Below are 22131 nucleotides of genomic sequence, written 5' to 3'. Positions count from 1 at the left end.
TAATGATAAAAGGGTCAATGTATGTGACCAAGAAAAAAGTAATAAAATACATGAGGCAACAGCTGGTAGAACTGCAAGGAAACATATATGGATCCACTATTAGAGTTGAAGATTTTAACTCCTATAAGTAATAAAGACATTCTGCAAGCAGAAAATCAGTATGTACAGAGTTGAACTCAACAACACCATCAGTCACTTGGATATAATTGACATCAATACAATACTCATACAATAAAAGAACACATTTTTCTGGAGGACACTTATAACAGCCCCTAAGATAGACCATGCTCTGAGTCATAAAATACATGTTAATTGCTAATCAATTTTTTAAAATAAACATTGTACAATGTATGCTCTCAGATCACACTGTGATGAAAATAGAAGCTACATTAGAAAGGTAAGAGAAATGCTTTCACTTTGACTCTGTCACCTCTCCACGACAATGGCATAGCACCCACCACACAGAAAGAATTTCCTTGGGCCCAAGATTTCTACAAGGGAATGAAAAGGGAGCCCATGGTGGACATCCAGCTTCCCCAGCATTCTTGGGTATTCTGCAGGAGGCCCACTTCTGTCTTGCCAAATGGGGAACATTGGAAGTATCATCAGGGATAGACTATGTGGTGTCAGCTAGAAATAGAAAGGCGGGGCCCACAGCAACCAGCACGTGAATCTTGGCTGCGGCTCTGTATTCTGGTCAGCAGAGGCACCCAACCAGAGAGATTAGCCAAAAGCATCTCTCTGCAGGAAGCACAGTTGAGAGATTTGCCAGGCTCAAGCCTTTGTCTAGCTTTGACACCCAGCATCAGAGCTCTGCATAAGGCTCTCCCAGGCTGAGAAGCAAGTCTGCATTTGGACATTGCTGCAGAGTGTACCTTCTTGCCCAGCTCAACATGATTAGCTAAGCAGTAACCCAGCCTCAGAGACCTGCAAAAGGATGTATCAGGCTGGGAGGCAAGCCAATATATGAGCATATCTATGAAGCAGAACATCTGGCTCTGCCTGACACTAGCAGTTGAGCAGAGGCCCCATCAATCTTCAGAGCCCAGTCGGAGGTTCTGTCCAGACCCCACCAGGGAGGGAATCCTATGACTACACATACCTGTGGAATATAGTCTCTGACCCTGACCATTTCAAATAACATTTTCATAATTGAATTTATAGAAGGAAAAGAGAGAAAGGAAGAGCAAGCATATTTAAAAAACTAATGGCTGAAAACGTTTCAAATCTGGAAAAAGATGGCAACATACAGATACAGGAGGCTCAGAAGTCTTCAATCAAATTAAACCCAAAGAAGGGTTAACCAAGACATATCATGTTCAAACTATCAAAAATCAAAGACAAAGAATTCTCAAAGTAGCAAGAGATAAGAAACATATCATATTCGAGAGGGTTGCAATACAGCTATCAGCAGACTTCTCAGCAGATATCATGTGGGCCAGGGAGGAGTGGAATAATGTACTCAAAGTGCTGTAAACAACAACAACAACAAAAGGTCAACCAGGAATATTTTACCTTGCAAAGCTATTATTTTTATTATTTGTTTTTCTTGACACAAAGTCTTGCTCTTGTTGCCCAGGCTGGAGTGCAATGGCGTGATCTCGGCTCACTGCAACCTCCACCTCCCGGGTTCAAGTGATTCTCCTGCCTCAGCCTCCTGAGTAGCTGGGATTACAGGCACCTGCCATCACGCCTGGCCAATTTTTGTATTTTCAGTAGAGACAGGTTTCACCATGTTGGCCAGTTTGGTCTCAAACTCCTGATCTCAGGCTATCCACCCGCCTCAGCCTGCCAAAGTGCTGGGATTACAGGCGTGAGCCACCGCGCCCGGCCCTTGCAAAGCTATTCTAGAAATAAGGGAAAAATTAAAACTTTCCCAGACAAAAAACAAAAAAAAGCTAAGGGGTCTCATCATCACTACACCTGCCTTACAGGAATCATGAAAGGGAGCTATTTAAGCTGAAAACAAAAACACAATGACACAAATTAACAACATAAAACATATAAAAGTATAAAACTTGGTGATATAAATAATACACAGTCATATTCAGAATATTCTAGTACTATAATGGTGGTACATAAAGCAATTTTATCTCTAATATAAGTGTTAGAAGAAAAACACCTATAACTACAATAAACTAAGGTATACAAATTACAAAATTACAAAAGATACACATTTTGACATCCAAATAACAAATAGGGGAAAAAGTAAAATGCAGACATTTTGTATTGAAAGTTAAGTTGTTATCAGCTTTCAAAGCCTGGTACAACTACAAAATATTTTATTTGTGCCTCATGGTAACCACAATACAAAAACTTATAATAGTTGCACAAAATATAAAAACTAAGAAATCAAATCATACAACCACAGAAAATCATCAAATTACAAAAGACAGTAAGAGAGGAGCAAAGAAACAAAGGATAGTTTAAAAAGAAAATAAACCACAAAACAGCAATAAGAATTCTTATATATTAATAATTACCGGGAATGTAAATTGACTACATTCTCCAATAAAAAAATTAAGTAACTAAATAGACTAGAAAACAAAATGCAACTATTTGCTGCCTACAAGACACTCGCTTCACCTTTAAGGACACATATAGACTGAAAGTGAAGGAATGAAGAAAGATATTTCCTGAAAATAGAAGCCAAAAAGAGAAGAAATAGCATACTTAACAACAAATGTTAACAGGTATGTGGAGAAAACAAGCCCTTCATATTGTCATTGGAAGTGTAAAATGACACCATGAGCTTATAAAAATATGTGGTCATTCATTCAAAATTTAAATATACACCTGCCATATGATCCAGCAATTCATTGCTAGGCACTTAACTCTGAGAAATAAACACATATGTCAAAAACAAAAAACAGAAACTTGCCCACATGTTTATAGGAGTTTATTCACAATAGCCAAAACCTGAAATTGAACTAGGCAAGAAAACTTTTATCTGAAATGTTTCAGTTATTTTAGAAACAAAGCCGGGGTTTTTTTAAATAAAGATTAATAATTTATTATTTTCTGTGGCTGCAATAAAAGTATAAGTGTTTCTTAAAATATTCTTTATACCATCTTGCTGGGTGCAGTGGCTCATGCCTGTAATCCCAACACTTTAGGAGACCAAGATGGGCAGATCACTTGAGGTCAGGAGATCAAGACCAGCCTGGCCAACAGGGTGAAACCCGGTCTCTACTAAAAATACAAAAATCAGCCGGGCATGATGGCGTGTGACTGTAGTCCCAGCTACTTGGGAGGCTGAGGCATGAGAATTGCTTGAACCTGGGAGGTGGAGGTTGCAGTGAGCCGAGATCCCACTACTGCACTCCAGCCTGGGCGACAGAGTGAGACTCTGTCTCAAAAAAAAAAAAAAAAAAATTGATTATATGGTCTCTATTTTCAAAAATTACTAAGAAGTAACAAACAAAACAAAACTTCATAGTAGATGGCAGGGTCATAGAGGGTAGCTTATCCCATGCCTCACACTCTTTTACTGCATCTGGTTCTCACACAGTGCCCCTTCATGCTCTTTCTTAATTTTTGATAGCTTTATTGAGGCATAATTGACATACAATAAACAATAAACTGTATGTATTTAAAGTACACAATTTGGTAAGCCATTAATACAATAAGATAGTGCGTGTCACTCCCAACAGTTTTCCCGTGCCCCTTTGTCATCCCTCTTGCTTATCCCTCCTCAAAACCCTCCTTCCCCCAGGCATCTACTGATCTGCTTTTTATCACTACAGATTAATTTGCATTCTCCAGAGTTTTATACACATGGAATAATACAGTATATATGCTTTCTTGTTTGACTTATTTCATTCAGCATAATTATCCTGAGATTCATCCATGTATATAAGTTATCAATCCCTTTTTTATTTCTAAATTATATTCAATTTTATGGATATATCACAATTCATTTATCCATTCACCTATTGATGGAACTTGCAGTTTCCAGTTTTGAGCTTTTACAAATAAAGCTACTATGAACATTTACATATAAGTCTTCGTACAGACATATGCCTTCATTTGTCTTTAGTAAATACGTGAATCGTAGAGTATATGCATGTTTCACTTTTCAAGAAACTGCTAACCTGTTTTCCAAAGTGGTTGTAGCATATTACATTTCCACCCACAGGCTGAGTATTCCAGTTCCTCCATACTTTCACTCTCTTCTTACAGTGCACTTACTGTATATCTTTCTGTATTAATGATTTCTCAAATTGTATACTTTAAATATGGCCAGTACCATCCCAACGGAGAGCAGGAATCAAAACAAGTGTTTCTGCTTGTTTTATTCAGATAAGTTTTTCCCAGAAAAACTTCACGCTCCAGAGAAGAACATCTGCTCCACAGGGCCTTATTGATGTATTTCCTCAACAAGGTGGCTCTTTTCTAAATAAAACCAGATTATTTTGACATAACTATTGTCTGTATAGTTGAGAAAATGAAATATTTACCAAATATACTTCATTTTAAAGACTGAATTATGTCAACATACCAAAATTTACTAAGCAATACAGTTGTATGTTGAGGTTATAAAATGAAATAATAAACACTTTATTTTCATTTGTATTTCTTTAAGGGAGATTTGTTCCAAAAGAATAAATTAGTTGAGATCCCTATACAACATACAACAGCAACTTCGATAAACACATCCTTTATCCAGTGAAGTTGGTTTCAGAATTAAGTAGTTTAAGCTTTAGTAATTATTATCTAATTCATATTAGATAGAAGGAAATATACATATCTTTTTAAATTTAACTTTTATTTTAAGTTCCGGGGTACATGTGCAGGTTTGTTATATAGGTAAACCTGTGTCATGGGGGTTTGTTTTACAGATTATTTCGTCACCCAGGTATTAAGCCTAGTACCCATTAGTTATTTTTTCTCATCCTCTCCCTTCTCTAACCCTCACCCTCCAATAGGCTCCAGTGTGTTGTTTCCCTCTATGTGTTCATGTGTTCTCATCATTTAGCTCCCATTTACAAGTGAGAACAGGCAGTATTTGGTTTTCTGTTCCTGCATTAGTTTCTAAGGATAATGGCCTCCAGCTCCTTCCGTGTTCCTGCAAAGAAAATGATCTTCTCTTTTTTATGGCTGCATAGTATTCCATGGTGTATATGTACCACATTTTATTTATCCAGTCTACTATTGATGGGCATTTAGGTGGATTCCATGTCTTTGTTATTGTGAATCATGCTGCAGTGAACATATACATGCATGTGTCTTTATGACAGAATGATTTATATTCCCTTGGATATATTTCCAGTAATGGGACTGCTGGGTCAAATTGTAGTTTGTTTTTATGTCTTTGAGGAATCACCACACTGTCTTCCACACTAATTGAACTAATTTACACTCCCACCCACAGTGTATAAGTGTTACTTTTTCTCTAAAACCTTATCAGCATCTGTCATTTTTTTATTTCTTAGTAATAGCCATTCTAACTGGTGTGAGATGGTATCTCGTGTTTGATTTGCATTTCTCTAATGACCAGTGATGTTGAGTTTTTTTATCATATGCTGGTTGGCCACATGTATGTCTTCTTTTGAAAAATGTCTGTTCCTGTTCTTTGTCTGCTTTTTAATGGGGATGTTTGGTTTTATCTTTGTAAATTTGTTTAAGTTTCCTACAGATGCTGGATATTAGACCTTTGTCAGATGCATAGTTTGCAAAAATTTTCTCTCATTCTGGAGGTTGTCTGTTCACTCTGTTGATTGTTTCTTTTGCTGTGCACGGAAGTTGCTTGGTTTAATTAGATCCCATTTTTCAATTTTTGTTTTTGTTGCAATTGCTTTTGGTGTCTTTGTCATGAAATCTTTGCCGATTTCTATATCCAGAATGGTATTATCTAGTTTGTACAGGAGATACATAGATACAGACATAGATATTCAAATGTAGACAAAGAAATAAATATAATAAATAAGGATCTTCTTAATGTCATGTCACCTCTCTGATCGTATACATGGACAAAGTGCAATTATGCAGCAACGTTATACGTATGCATGCCGTTCTCTACCATCTTCAAGATAAAATCCTAAATATCTAGCTAGATAGCACCTATCTTTCCAACAAAATTTTCTGCAGCTCTCCTTCTTCCACTCCAAAATGAACCATAACAAACTCCTGAAATGTTAGCTCTCTGATATTCTGAAACTGTATGGCACTATGAATTTGCCTACATTATTAATAATTTTTTTACATTCTATTCACATTTAACATGCACTTCTTTGTCTTCCTCAATAACCTGAAAATTCCTTGAGTGCAGAGATCATTTCTTTTCTGTCTTTTTATCTATTAATGCAGAGCATAGATTACAGAGTATAGAATAGGCATTCAATAAATGGTCAGTGAAGAAATAAACTTGTTTATTATATCAAAAATTGTATCATCTCCAGAATGGTTTATTCCTATTGGGATCCTGACAGATCTGCAGTTCTGACTGTCTTTGTAATGATCCTACTATGCTGAAAATATCAACATTTATATAAACCTTTTACTTTTAAAAACAATGTTTTACTTTAATATACTTGTCAATGATGCATATGGATAATTTCCAATGACCAAATGATTATTTTTCTCTCTTGCAGGTGTCTTATGCTTTAGTAGTAAACATCATAAGTGCCTGTATTTCAGTGATTGGTCTGCTTTTACTATCAATTGAGTTTATAAAATATAGTAAAAGTTCAAAAAATCCTCTTTGGCCACATGTAAGTACCAGGTTTCTGTGAGAATCTCATCACAATTTTAGAATCATGTGTTAAATATTTACTAAGTGATCAGAGTACTTAAGTACAAGTCATGGAGGTAACCCTCACCATTAGTTTACCTCATGGTATATGCATCTATTAATAATGTGAATCAAACTATGAGCTGTATTTCTAAACCCAAGACCACCCAAAACCTCAAGTAAACAAATGAAAGGTATTATAAATATTAATAGATGCATTTTGAGTGACTAAGCATTGTATTCAATTCTGGACCCACCTGATAGCCACAATATTTTTATGATGGGCAGCTCAGTTCATTCCAGGTTCCTGCATCTCTGAGGTCAGTTCTCCCAGGCCTTAAAAGATCAAGTTTGTTATAGCAAGACTTGGTCTTCCAAGAAGGAACTGGCATACTCATGTACCTGTGATACCCAGGGGTTTATGTTCAATGTCAGGGCTGTAGTTTATAAAAAGGATAAAGCTGAACTCTGTACACGTATGTCATTTTGAATGCATGAGTACTCAGTTCTATATCGTTCATGGGACATTTTTGCACTGTCTGCTTTGAGTCTGTCCGTTGTTCAGCAGGTCTGTGGGAGTCTAAGTGTGTTCACATTTGCATTTCAGTATCTGTGTATATCTGTGTTCCCATTCATGTGGAACTGTGGACATATGTGCATTTATCCATACACGTTTGTTGGTGTATAGAGAAGGGGCTAGGAGGGCAAGAAGGTAGAAGTCAGTGCTAAGCAAGTTGTATAGAAATTGAAGCGTAAGGGGCCAAAGTCTTCTCTAGGATTTCTGTCCTTCTGCTCTATCCCATCTTCCCAGGGCTTGATGAAGGGCAACATAGTGGGGACTTTTACCAATACTTAGAAATCAACTTTTCTGAATTGAACCCATTAGATATTGCCTATATTTAAATTCCTAACTCATTAAGTAAACTCTCCTTACTTCAACATCCAAACCTCTTGGTTAATTATCTAGTTGCAAAGAATACACCAGTTTGTATTTTGCTGGATTTGTCTTATTTCTATGTAGCTTTGAAAGTGATTTTACAGTGAGTGCAACTGTAAACCTCCTTAGGGGACCATTTATGTCTCTGATTCAATAAAGAAATGAGTTTAGAAATTTTAAACTACTTGCTCAGAGTCACATGGCTAGTCACTTACAGAATTTTTTCTAATGCAGAATGGTTTTAAATTCTAAATTATCTTACCCCACAAAATTGAGCTTTTACAAAAATCAATTCAGTGGCACATCAAAGAATCATTTTGCTGCTGCAGAGAATGCTAATATTTTATGACACATACCCTGATGGATACCTTAAAGTGGTATCTTAAATAAACAGAAACATAAAGATGTTGCTTAAGAACAAGAATGACTCATTTTATCGGATTGATCTTTTTTTTTTTTTTTTTTTTTTTTTTTTTTTTTTTTTTTTGAGACGGAGTCTCGCTCTGTCGCCCAGGCTGGAGTGCAGTGGCGCCATCTCGGCTCACTGCAAGCTCCGCCTCCCGGGTTCCCGCCATTCTCCTGCCTCGCCTCCCGAGTAGCTGGGACTACAGGCGCCCGCCACCTCGCCTGGCTAGTTTTTTGTATTTTTTAGTAGAGACGGGGTTTCACCGTGTTAGCCAGGATGGTCTCGATCTCCTGACCTCGTGATCCGCCCGTCTCGGCTTCCCAAAGTGCTGGGATTACAGGCTTGAGCCACCGCGCCCGGCCGGATTGATTTTTAATTATGATCTTAACTCTTTCATTTTTCTAATTTATCTCTTAAACTATCAATATTCATATTAGTAGGAAATCTAGAATCTTCCTTCTGAGGACTCCTCCCTGTTGACCCTCTCAAGTTATTCAAAACCACTGGGATCCAAACGTTCAATATTGGCTCCAAACCCTTAGTTAACAGAGTCATGGAGTATCTCATCAGTCCACCAGCATGCCCTTAATTTCCCTGCCATGGTTCAGTTACTACTAAATGATGTCATTATTTAACACTGATCTGAGTAGCCCGTGGTGACCTTATCATAAAAGTGCATTGAGTACTGAAGAGGCTTGGGCTTCCAATATTACAGATTCTGTATTATTGTTTCCAACCCAGCTATCCTGTCAGGATATGGATCTATTGGGGCTTATAGACAGAGGCACAATCCCAGGAGGAAATTCCTACCCCCGGGCCACATAAGCCCTTGTGTTGAGTCCAGGTTACAAGTCCAAACATTCTTTTCTTTCATTGTTTCTCTTTAGCGTCCTTTCCTATCAACAGGGCAGATTTGTATATGTTTCTCTATTAAATAAGTTCTACAACACTAAACCTCAAGGGTGTCACAATTCCATCTTCCCCAGAGATTTATTGGCCTCAGTGAAAATTTCCTGTTATTATCCACAACAATAAACAAGAAAACACAATCAATGATTCTCATCATCCACTTGGCAGAAATGTATCAGTTTATCATCATCCTCAATAATTATCAGTTGTAATTACGATTAAAAAATATTTAAAATTCTCTTGTTGAAGGTGGAGGATATGGTGGGTCGTTTTTCTCTTCTGTTTTTCTTCTTCAATTTTAAGATACCTTTATCAATTCTAAAGCGTTCACACAGAAAGACCTGTAATGAATGTACATTTTCTTTTTGGGTACAGAAAACTGGTAAACTCCTTTCGGAATATCTGTTCATATTAACCATCTTGGAGTTGTTTGTCGCAAGTATAGTCATCCACTGGGCATTCCAAGCAAAACATACAGGAAGATAAAGATGCAGTGAGTATCCCATTTCTCCCTTAGTAAATCAAAGGATGTTGTCTTCTGTTATGAACAGTATTTGAATAACTAAGGTTTTGATATGAATTAAGTATAAATAATGCCACCACTAAGCTCTGATTGTAGATAACTGAGAACACTCGGCGCTAACTGTCGTGCACTTACATGGGTCCCTCCACAGCTGAATAATCTTCCCTTTTATAAAAGTGTTTTGCATTACAGGATACTTTTATGTCCACACCATATGAGAGAATAAGGTAGAAGACATGTGATTTTCTGGCTCAGGTCTGTTTAATTCAACAGATATTACCCTGGGAACAAAAAACTTTGTAGAAGTTGTTACCAGGCACGGGGATATGGGACTACTGAAGTCTGAAGCCTTTATTTCTCAAAATTTGGGAGAACAAGTCGACTATCTAAGTGTAGAAATTTAGTGTCTCCAGAAACGAAGATGTGGGAGTAATGGAGACGTTGAAAAAGATGGTAAAAACCTTTTCTCAATAAAGCCATTTTCCTGCTTTCTCCATTCCAACTACTTCATGTCTAAAGGAAAACTTAACCTCCATTTGACCTCAATCTCACTGAATCAGAGAACTTCAGTGAAAGATATTCCCACCCTTTTTCCCCAGTACCCAATCAACAGGCTGAGGCTTAGGGATCTGTGAGATCATAAAAACAACTGAGAAGGAGACCAAAGTTAACACAAAGAAGAAAATGAGTTGTCCATATATCCTAGACCACACGTGTAGAAAGGTTTAGGAAATTTAAGCTTCCTCCCCATTGTACCACTTTCTAATCTCATCTGTTTGACCCTTTGACCTGCCTTCTTACCTAGGTCTTAATCTCTTCAGGTTGCTATTCTGTGCCTTGACTTTTCCAACTGTACCTCTATAGCTTTTTTATAGGCAACACCATATATACCTACAGCTTGGTAGATGTATACCATCTATAAATTGATAATAATCCAAATGTTGAATCTCCACCCTAGACCTTTCTACTGAGCTCTAGGCTCATTTTGCCAACTTCAAATGATTCCAAAGCACCTCAAATAAAACACATCTAAAACTGAACTAATCATCTCACCCACAAAGTGATTACCTTGTCTTTTCCATTTAAGAGCACCACCATCTACTTGGCTGCCCTGGCCAGGGAGCTGAGAAATACTCTCAAATTGAAACTATCTGAGAATCCTTTTTATATGATCCCCTAAATGTACTTCAATTCTGTCCTCGGTTTCTTCATCTCCCCAAATGAAAGTTTAAACAGGCAATACTCACCACATGAAAGCCTGATATTCTAGCACAACATTCATTTCTGCAATAAATTAGCCCAATCTACTTTCTTGACTTCATTTCCTACCATTCACTCCTATAAACACTGTGCTTCACCTCACCAATTTACTTATCATTCCATATAGTCGCCTTGTTAAGTTTACCATCTTAATTTACAAATAGCTTTGTTCAGGAATCTCTATTTTGAATTAACCTGATAAAATGAATTAGGAGTGAGAGGAATTTATCATATAGATTTATTTTCTCATATTTCCCACTTTCTCTTGACACTCAGAGGCTACATCTTCATTTGTACTGCAAAAGTCATTTGCTTTTCAAAACATGTGAATTAGCTATAATTAGAGTATTGAATTAGGGTATTGAAAACCTGTTATCTGGATCACTGACTGCCTTTCAATGAATTTTCTTTAAGTAAGGTATTAAAATGGGGAGCTGAAGTTCCATCTAAAGGTATTCAAACTCAAAATCTCAAAAAAATATGGCTCTACCTAAAAGCAAAGTAAACAGAAACACACCACACACACACACACACACACACACACACACACAGGTCTTATTCTTAATTCTTCTCTGAATAAAGTGAAAAGAGAACAAACATAGATTGGGTATATGAAAACATATAGATTTCTACTCCAACTAAATAGAATTTAAACTGATAGGTATTCAATGCTATACTTAATGCAATCAAGTTTGAGTAGAAAACCATATGTCCTTTATGATCAGTCATTGTCTTGGGGACTGTCTTGTCATATGGCATTGTCTTTGGCTTTCAATATATAGAAACAAAAAAGAAGGGAGGATGGAAAACAGGGAGAAAGGGAGAGAGGACAAAGAAAGAAACTAAAAAGTATCAAAAGCACGTGGTTTAATTTAAAAATCTCGCCTGGTGGGGTGGTTCACACCCATAATTCCAGCACTTTGAGAGGCTAAGGCAGGGGAATTGCTTGAGCTCAGGATTTTGAGACCAGCCTGGGCAACACGGTGAGACCCCATCTCAAATAAAATAAAATAAAATAAATAAAATAAAATAGAAAAAATTACCCAGGAGTGGTGGCACATACCTGCAGTCCTATAGCTAGTTAGGAGGGGAAGGTGGAAGGAGGGCTTGAGCCCAGGAATTCAGGGTTACAGTGAGCGATGATAGTGCCACTGCACTCCAGGCTGGGTGACAGAGACCTCATCTCTAAAAAATAAGTAAATAAAATAAAAATCTCAATGATGAGAATACTTCTATTAGAATTATTTCCAAAATTCTACCCCAAATTTTATAGTTCTTTATTTTAGAGTGCATTAATGATCACTGTACTGATATCTGACTTAACCTCAGGTTCATGGCAGAAGGAGATCCTTTTTCTACATATTAAAGATACCATCGGTGAGCTCAGTCAAGGACAAAAGTTTAGTGACAAATGAAGAACTTCATTCTGTTCAAGAGGCTTCTTGGAAAATGTAATTTCATTAAATCCATCTCAGTATTCTCTTTCCCCTATTTCATTAATAAAAATTAAAATTGATGAATGTGGTTATTTTTGTCTATGTGGGGAACTGTGCATGAATTTATCTCAGTTTGAATATGGTCAGCCTGAGTTAAGAGATTCTTCCATATCAGAGAAATTCTATGAATGGACACATGTTTCTAGAGTAGAATCTATACCTAAAATTGAAAATGATGTAATAAATGCTAACTCGAGAAAATTATTTCATTGTGAGAAGGAGACTTCACATAAATGATAAATAATCCCATTGCTTGTGAAGGCTTCTTTGCTGATTAGCTCTAAATACTACTTCTAATTATTTCTTTCTCACTGGATATTACTAAAACAGGCATAGCTTACATACAGTGAAGAAGGTATATTACAATTAGCCATATCTTTATGTTATTGAGACTACATGAATTAATAGCTACTGGATTTATTTTGTTTAGAAAGTCCAGCTCCCAAAACGTTATGTATTTTTGCCTATAATTTTACACTGTGGCTTATCACACTCAAATTTTAAGTAAATTATCTTAGAAATGTTTTGTTGTGTCTATAAGGATGCTTCCTATTTTTAAAATTTTCTTTGATGTCCATACTCCAGTCCCCCTTCCCTCCCTCCATGAGCAATTGTTCCACTTTATAAAACATGGCTATTTTATTTGTCAGTATCTCCCCAAAAATGTATGGCATTCTATTGTGGGAATGTATTTGGAATCCATGAAGATCATACACACTGATAAATTACATGCACAAATTTTGCTCCTCCCAACAGTAAGTGTTAAAGATCTATCCATGTTGCTATCAGTACCTCTATCAGTTGATTTTAAATGCTGCCTAAAAGTCTGTGCCATGCACCCAGCACATTTATACATTCGCTGTCCCAGGAATGGGTAACTGGGTCCTCCCATCTTGCCCCTTAGGTAATTTGGGGGGATATAAATTCAAGACTAGAGTATCTATGTTATTTATGTATATGCCATTTGTTTATGAAATGCAAAAATTCCCACCATTTAGAACTGTCTTCTGTTGCAGGTCCTTTATTATTGTGTACTTTTTCTTCAGTCTAGTCTGCATACTTTTGGTCTCTCCGGAATTCACGATTCTGGCTCACCAAGAGAGTTGCTTCTTATTTTTCAATGTGGCAATGGAATTTTTTTTGTAGGGGTGCTCCTTGGAATTGGAGTCCATATGAGGAATAAGTAGCATCTGTTTGGTCTACCTTCATGAACTAGAAACCACAACTGTGAGAGAGACTTGTATAAATGTATGGGTTGAGAAGAAATACGAAGCAGGGAGTAATATTTGAATATACTGGGGAGAAAGAGATAATTGATGGATTAAGGTTTGTAAGCCCTTTGAAGGAAATGCGATTAGTAGCACAGGAACAGATTACACTTTAGAACACAGGAAAGATACCTAATTCTAATCAAGTAAGAAAATAGTGAATCAATAGCTTTAATGTAAATGTTCTTTGTCCATTTCTCCATATGAGGAGGATAAGAAAGAACATGAGAGCCTTTGTCTTTCCTTTGAAAATATTGACAAGGAAGTCATCTAGGAGTGAGGGGTGGTAATGAATAAAGTACTTGTTTGGATTAAGAGTTGCCAGGAATCAGAGGAAAAATTGGCCAAATTATACTCAACAATTTAATTAGAAGCACAGATGAAGACACTGGACTTTCAAATGACATCTTTGTTGGGTGTCTATCCATGCCATTGTGAGTTTCCCTAAAATATCCTACACAGAAAAGGTGGCATTACAAGGTGGTAAACTTGCATTTGTGGGTTTTAATAAGAAGATAATTAGTTGGATCTGTGGGATCCAGGCTGAAAGAGGAAGGATATGATGCCAGAAATTTTGAAAGAAATGTAGAGATCGGGGGCCACTAATCTGAAAAGGGGCTACTAACACGTAAGATGCCATTGTGCAAACTAGACACAAGTACCCTGTTCAAAAGGACAGACTGCTCAATAACAGCTCCTCTGGGAAAATGAAATAGATGATGAAATAGATGTTCCTACTATGTGTTGAGGATACTGTACTCTGAACAGTACAATTAGAAATTGAGGCCCCTTCCTCCTAACTGATCAACCCAGCGCCAAGGAAGTCTGCCCTGCAAGTGGAGATCAGGTGCAATTGCAGCGCCAATATTTAACTCCATTCACATGCATCCTTGAACAAGGTCCCAGCTTTAGAGCCTGAACTAGTTTAACACAAAGAATAGCTCTAGATAGGAATGCCATGTCAGATCTGAAAGATATTTGTTTTTTATCACAGAGCAGGATATCACCATTGAGATACTGGAAAGAATGAGCTGTTAATGTAAATATAGGGTAGCTCCTCCGTTCATCCATACATTCATCATAAACTACTTTTTGACAATCTACTTTGCACCAGGCATAATGCTTGCTTCTGGGAACAGATTTAAACAAAAGAGACAAGATCCTGCCTTCAGGGAGCTTATATTCTAGGGAAAGGAAGTCAGTGACACTATATGGATCACACACTGGTCAACAAAGCAAATACATAAAAATTTAAAAGACCAATCTCTCCCTCCCCCATAAAAAAAGAAAAAGGATCATAGTCACCCTTGTAGGGTGTTCATTATTTCAAAATTTCATAAGTAAAGAGATAAAACATACATCTTGCCTTTCATTTTTATAACAGTTTCATTGAGATATAATTCAAATATTATAAAATTTGTCCATCTAAAGTGTATAGTTTAGTGGCTTTTAGTATATTCACAGAGTTGTGTAAATAACACCACCTAATTTTGGACCCAAACCCATTGAGAGTAATTCTTATTCTCTACCACTTACCTCAGTATTAGCAAACCACTGGTCTACTTTTTGTCTCTGTGGATTTGCCTACTGGGGCTATTTTATATGAATGTCTTTTGTGACTTGCTTCTTTCACTTACCATAATGATTTCAAGGCTTATTCATGCTGTAGCACAAACTAGAACTTTGTTGTGTTTCATTGTCAAATAATACATTATATGGATATACCAAATATTATTTGTTCATTCATTAGTTGATAGGGATTTGGGTTGTTTTCATTTTTGGCTATTAGGAATATATAAGAATGCTCCTATGAACATTTGTGTGCAAGTTTTTTTATAATGAAGACTATCCTGACACCCCTCATTGACGTTTCCATTGATCCCACCTCCCTTTCATACTTTATTATTCTCCTTAGCGCTCATTATTCTTAACATGCTATAAATTTTCCTTATGAATCTTATTTATTATTAGCTTATTAGAATTTCATGCTTTATTCACTGCTGTATCCCCAGCCTTGTGAACAATGCCTAGCACATACTGGCACCAAGTGGAAATTTGCTGAATTAATTTATCATAAAAACGCCAAACATAAGAGTTCAACAAACATGACTGTCATCTATTACTCATAATTAGCCAGCGATGCTAACACTTTAGTTTGTTAGACAAAACCTTGCGGTCATTCATCTGTTCCTACTATGTGTCGAGGATAGTTGTTAAACACTGAGAATACAACTTAACCTGTCAGGTTCAGCATGAAGGACATACATGCACCCTGCTTATCACAGTGGAATATGTTTGTAATCGCAGTGGAATATATTTGTAAAACATCTTTGGTTTTCAAAGTTCTGCAGCATGAGCATATGAGGTACCTGAGCGGGTATCATCTCCACTCTACCAAAGAATAAACTGAGGCCTGAAGGAGTTAAGTGCAGTGCTGTATCTACCACATTTTGCAGAGGATTCTTAGCGGCAAGGAGCTTCTGACAATGTTGCTACTTCTAAGCAGGGGTGTGTCTGGGGTTAGCAGTGGGGCCGCCACGTGATCAGCCCACCGACACATCAAGCACAGCCTCTTCCCCCCTGGCGTGCCAGGCCCAAGGACAGAGGATAAAGCCCACACAGCCAGGAAAGGGCGGCATCGTCGTCAGCCCCTACCTCACCCTCGTCTTGGCAACCTGCAGGCTCCGCGGAGCCACAGGAGCCCCACTGAGCCTCAGGTGTCCGCGCGGGTCTCTCGCACAGCCGCGCTCTTGGACGTTAGAACCCCGCGAGGCAAGGTGAGGGGCGCCACCGAGGAAGCACCCACCGGGCTCCCGGGGCTGCCAGGCCCCGCACTGAGGAAGTTGAATGCCAGATCACACTCTCTGGGCCCAGGCGTGAGTGGAGGGATCCCTGGTTGGTTTTGACTGGCGCTGGGAATAAAACTAGCACCTGCTGAGGGTCAGGTGTTCCCCACCACCCCATAGTCATAGTGTTTTCCAAACCATTTCCGGTTGGAAAGAGCCTCAATTAATACATTGTGGCACTTTTCACGTATTTCTTTCAATATCTTTTCTTCCAATGTGTGTTTTCAGTGAGTGATCTGTTTGACACACCCAGCATCCTCTCATGTAAAATAAATTGGCTAATTGACAGGAGGAGAATATGGAGATAGTGTAGTGAACTGGGGATCCCAGGGTCATGGTTGTGGCGAGAATGGCTCTTACTTTCCATCTTTTACCGTATTTCTATATTCTTTTTAGCTTAGGAGATGTGCCTTGGGTTTTGCACTGGAGATTAAACAGAAACTCATATTTTGGATGATAGGAATGGTGGATTTCTAAGAGCAGTGACTCAAGAGTTTCCCTGATTGTGTATTCCCTTTCCTGGCTGGCCTACAAAGCTTCAGGAGAGAAAACCCTTAACCAGGATTCTGGTATAAGTAGATTCCGCTGCTGCTCCTCTGGAGCAGGCCACAGAGTCCTCGTGTGAAAAGTGGCTCTTCTGAGAATCACCTCCTGAAATTCATATTGTCTGCACGTATAAATTCAATTTGATCCTTAACACTGAAACCGAAGTTTATTTTCTCAAGACTGTTTAGTACCTGCCGCATGTCTCAGTCACGTCTGTTCTATCTCCTTGGGTTCATCTGCTATGGAGAAAGACAGTATGTGTCTTTGGGGTAACCTTCCAAGGCTGCCCAAAACTAATTCAATAAATGCCAGAGAACCTATGCTCTAAGGCTGAACTTCCCAAACATGTTTCACAACTGGCATAAACAAATCTACCCATCTATACCTAATGTGGTAATGCGTCATGCATTTCCTGGTAACGCATCAGCCAGGAAAGGGAATACACAATCAGGAAACTCTTAAATCACTGTTCTTGGAAATCAACCTTTCTTATCATCCAAAATATGAGTTTCTGTTTATATAATCTCTAGTGCAAAACCCAAGGGACAAGATACCCAAAATGGGTAGAAAGGATTCTCCCAGCAATTAGTGTATTCCAACAATGTGCAAACTCATTGCTAGAGCCAGATACTGTGACACTGTGAGATTTTGCAGCAGCAATGATGTATATGGGAAGGCACTTAAAAACCATAAGGTGCTTAAATATCACACAGCAGTGGAAATGTCAGAGGTCAGGAATGGATGGCGTGCTGTGTGGGAAAAAGAAGTGTAGGCCAAATATACCTGGCTCCAATGTGCCACACAAAGAAATGTGTACTGTGACCTGAAGAGAACGAGGAGTCATTGAAAGATTTTTTTTCCTTTCCAACTTTTGTTTTAAGTTCAAGGGGTACATGTCCAGGTTTGTTACATGGATAAACTGCATGTCACAGGGGTTTAGTGTACAGATCATTTTATTACCCAACTAATAAGCATAGTACTTGTAGTACTTGAAAGGTAGATTTCTTTCCTTTTTTTTTTTTTTTTTTTTTTTCAGACACTGTCACCCCAGCTGGAGTGCAGTGGTGCAATCTCAGCTCACCACAACCTTCGCCTCCCAGGTTCAAACGATTCTCCGGCCTCAGCCTCCCAAGTGCTGGGATTATAGGTGCCTGTCACCATGCCCAACTAATTTTTTGTATTTTTAGTAGAGGCAGGGTTTCACCATGTTGGCCAAGCTGGTCTTGAACTCCTGTCCTCGTGGTTTCCCTGCCTCAGTCGCCCAAAGTGCTGGGATTACAGGAGTGACCCACCGCCCCCAGCGTAATAGGTAGATTTCCTATCTTCACCTCCTCCCACCATCCACCATCACATAAGGCCTAGTGTCTACTGTTCCCTTCTTCATGTTCATGTGTACTTAATGTTTAGCTCACATAAGTAAGAACATGCAGTATTTGGTTTTCTGTTCCTGGATTAATTTACTTAGGATAATGACTTCCAGCTCCATTCATGTTGCTGCAAAGGACATGATTTGGTTCTTTTTTATGGCCATGTAGTATTCCACAGTGCATATATGTCACATTTTCTTTATCTAGTCCACTTTGATGGGTATTTAGGTTGATTCCATGTCTTTGCCGTTGTGAATAGCATGGCAATGAACGTACAAGTGCATGTATCGTTGTGGTAGAATGATTTAAGCAAGTGATTTCTACACGTGATTTCTGTTTTGGAAATGCCACTGGTCATATTATAGAGGCTGGATTTAAGCTTTTAGGTTCCTTTGCTGTGGTGATTGAGTTGTTTCATATTTTGCTACTTTGTAGCAAATTGTAACTCAAGGGAATAATTCAAAGGAATGGTGTGAAATAACAGTAGGGTCCAGCCCTACAGGGCCTGTGGGTTTTTCTCTTCATGTGCGGAGACAAGAGATTGTAGAAATAAAGACACAAAGAGATAGAAGAAAAGACAGCTGGGCCCCGGGGACCACTAAGACCAAGGCGCGGAGACTGGTAGTGGCCCCGAACGCCGGACCGCGCTGCTAGTTACTGTATACAAGGCAAAAGGGGCAGGGTAAGGAGTGTGAGTCATCTCCAGGGATGGATAAGGTCACGTGAGTCATGTGTCCACCAGACAGGTGGCCTGTCCCTTTTAGGCAGCCAAGGCAGAGAGAGAGGGGACAGCTTACGTCATTATTTCTTCTATGCTCTTCTCGGAAAGATCAAAGACTTTAATACTTCCACTAATTCTGCTACTGCTCTCTAGAAGGCGGAGCCAGGTGTACAGGGCGGAACATGAAAGTGGACCAGGAGCGTGACGGCTAAAGCACAGCATCACAGGGAGACGGTTAGGCCTCCGCATGGCGGCAGGCGGGTCTGACTGATGATACGGGCGGGCCTTCCACAAGAGGTGGTGGAGCAGAGTCTTCTCTAACTCCCCCGGGGAAAGGGAGATTCCCTTTCCTGGTCTGCTAAGTAACGGGTGCCTTCAGAGGCACTGGCGCTACCTCTAGACCAAGGTCTGCTAAGTCATGGGTGCCTGCCCAGGCACTGGCATTACCGCTAGTCCAGGGAGCCCTCTAGTGGCCCTATTCGGGCATGACAGAGGGCTCACACTCCTGGTCACTTCTCACCGTGTACCTTCAGCTCCTGTCGCTGTATAGCCTGGTTTTTCCTAGGTTATAATTGTAGAACAAATATTATTACGATATTAGAATAAAGAATAATGCTATAAACTAATGATTAGGAATATTCATAGATAATCATATCTATATTCTATGTCTAATATAACTATTCTTATTTTAAGTATTTTGTTGATTATATTGGAACAGCTTGTGCCTTCAGTCTCTTGCCTCGGCACCTGAGTGGCTTGCCGCTCACAAATAACCAGTGAGGTTGTTTCTAATACAATCTGGAAAAGAAACCAAAAGTAGTGTCCAAAACTATAGGGGAATCGGGAATCTGATACAAGTAACTGGAGAGAGGTTGAAGGGAAACAGGAAAAAAGCATTATTGGCATTTGACTTTGTGCCAGTTCCTATTATTTGCTTCCCAAAACAACTCTGTGGGAATAGAAAACTAATTCTCTGAAATATTATGTAGAACTTAACATTAGTAATTAATATAGACGACTGTTATTAGTCTAAAAGCAGTTGTACCAATTATACAATTAGCAGTCAATCTAGACAAGATTTGAACTCAAGTCTATATCTGCTTGTTTCACGATACTATGCTCCATTTTCTCGGTTTCATGTGTCATTGGTACATCTATTTGGTAACTGATCCTTAAGAATTAATGGTTGATGTAAATCAGAAAGAAAAATAACATAAGTAAAGATTTTGAAACCAAGATCTTAGACTTCAGAGTTGGCTATTGGCAAAATGTTGAGAAAAAAATCTAAACTAGGTAAAGAACAAAGATCCATCAGATATTGTAAAATCTAAAGAGTAAATTCTCAAAGCCATAGGGCAAGAGTTATAAGAAAGACAAAGCAATAATTTAAAAACACTTTGACTGCAAGTAACAGAAAACAGCTGTTGCTAGCTTAAGCAAAACAAAGACACATGTATTTTCCAAGAGCAGGAAGACATCTCAGTTTCAGAAAAGGACTATAACTAGGAAATAGAAAGTTATTAGGAACTTCAGTAGTTCTCTTGGTCTATTTTTTATTTTTTATTTTTCTGGATGTCTTCTCAGCTCATATGGTAGAACACATTAATGTTCTTCATTTCAAGAGTTTATATAATCTTATCTAGAGGCAAACCCAGACTAACATTATAATATCTAAGTTCTAAATACACAATTCCTGGGAAAGTGACACTGATGGATCCAACCTGAGACAGACTCCCCACCTCTCTTCCAGTTAATACAATAAGGGAATAATTCCTACAGATGACAAACATGAAACTGAGGTGAGTTGGCCACATACCCAGAATGGTGTCCACAATAGCAACATCATAGAGATAATGTATGGCTGCCATCTTTTAAACATTCATGGCTGCCATGTGTCAAACATCTTCCCGACCTTTTTTTGGTCACTAAGTTGTAGAAGCTGCCTTTGCCAAAATGGAATCCAAAAAATGATATTCCCTTGCCTCCCTTGAAATCAAAGTGCAGGCATTTGATCTAGGTTCTGCCAATTACATATTCTTGCACTAAAGTTTGATTTAGGGGAGAACAACAAAAGAGACCCTACAGTAGTCATCAATTGGACAGACAATGGCCCAGGAGACAGGGAAGGTTTTATCATGATGCCAGTTCTACAACAGAGTTCTGGGACAGGAAATGGTAAGAGCACTTCCTCCTCAGTTTAGATCAGCGAGTTGTCTCTGGGCGTTGTTTGACAAGCCTGCCCTTCCCAGTGATTGTGTGAGCTCACTCGTGTTCTATTTTGCTTAAACAAGCCACATTAAATTATGATGTCTGCATCTTAGAATCCTAAGGACCCGCAGGGTGTCATTTAAAATTGGTAAAACTGTATAAAATCTAATAGGATAATTAGAATTGCCAAGAGGTTAGCTATGTCCAAGAGAGCTTATCAATTGATTAATTTTTAAATACCTATTTCAGGGACGTGTTTCATTATTTAAAAATTAAAGACAACAATGATAGGTTTCTCAATGATTTTTAAGTGCTTATTTGAGATCACCGTTTTTAAAATCACTATGTTTATTTTTTCTATGTTGCCTTCAGAGATAGATTCCATTCATCCTTTCTAATGTCTACACCATATTTTGGATAACATGCCATCATCTCACATTGTGTTGAAAGAAGACATCAGAATGTTGGGGGTAAGATTCAGTGCTACTTGAGTGGATAAATGATTTTGGTGTTGCAGATCCCAAATATTTAAGGAAAGAGACATCAATTCCTCTATCTCAGTTACCCAATGGGAGAGAGTTGATAAACTGAGTCCCAGCAATCCTACTGCTGTGATTTTCCCTTTGTCTGTGTGTATCTATAAAGAGTTTGAAATAAAGCTGAGACTGGTTCCTAAAGGAGATGACAAGGTCAGGGTCATAGTCAAGAGATAACCATATGGCTTTGTGGACATTGGGCTTTTACGTCCATAGGGCTTTGTGGACATTGATCATCTCATAGCATGATGCTCTCGATGCTCTTTCTCTACATTTATCTCAAGGAAGTTGATATTTTGGACCACTATCTACTCTTTTTCCCCAACCAAACCTAGTATGCTACATATTTTTTCATAATACAGCTTAATTATTGGG

General features: G+C 38.4%; 1 protein-coding gene across 1 annotated transcript in view; it reads left to right on the top strand.

Annotated features, from left to right (window-relative positions):
• LOC111544957 (membrane-spanning 4-domains subfamily A member 5-like) overlaps positions 1-9400 on the top strand; it is a 33081-nt gene extending 23681 nt beyond the window's left edge. Inside the window, exons 4-5 of the mRNA XM_023215836.2 lie at positions 6594-6724; positions 9361-9400. Coding sequence (XP_023071604.1) covers positions 6594-6724; positions 9361-9400 — 171 coding nt within the window. The remainder of the gene's footprint in view (positions 1-6593; positions 6725-9360) is intronic.
• Positions 9401-22131: the final 12731 nt, after the last annotated feature.

Source organism: Piliocolobus tephrosceles, chromosome 13 (assembly GCF_002776525.5).
Source record: "Piliocolobus tephrosceles isolate RC106 chromosome 13, ASM277652v3, whole genome shotgun sequence".
Classification (NCBI taxonomy): Eukaryota; Metazoa; Chordata; class Mammalia; order Primates; family Cercopithecidae; genus Piliocolobus; species Piliocolobus tephrosceles.
The sequence above is the reverse complement of the archived record's forward strand: the minus strand, read 5'-3'. Positions and strand labels throughout refer to the sequence as shown.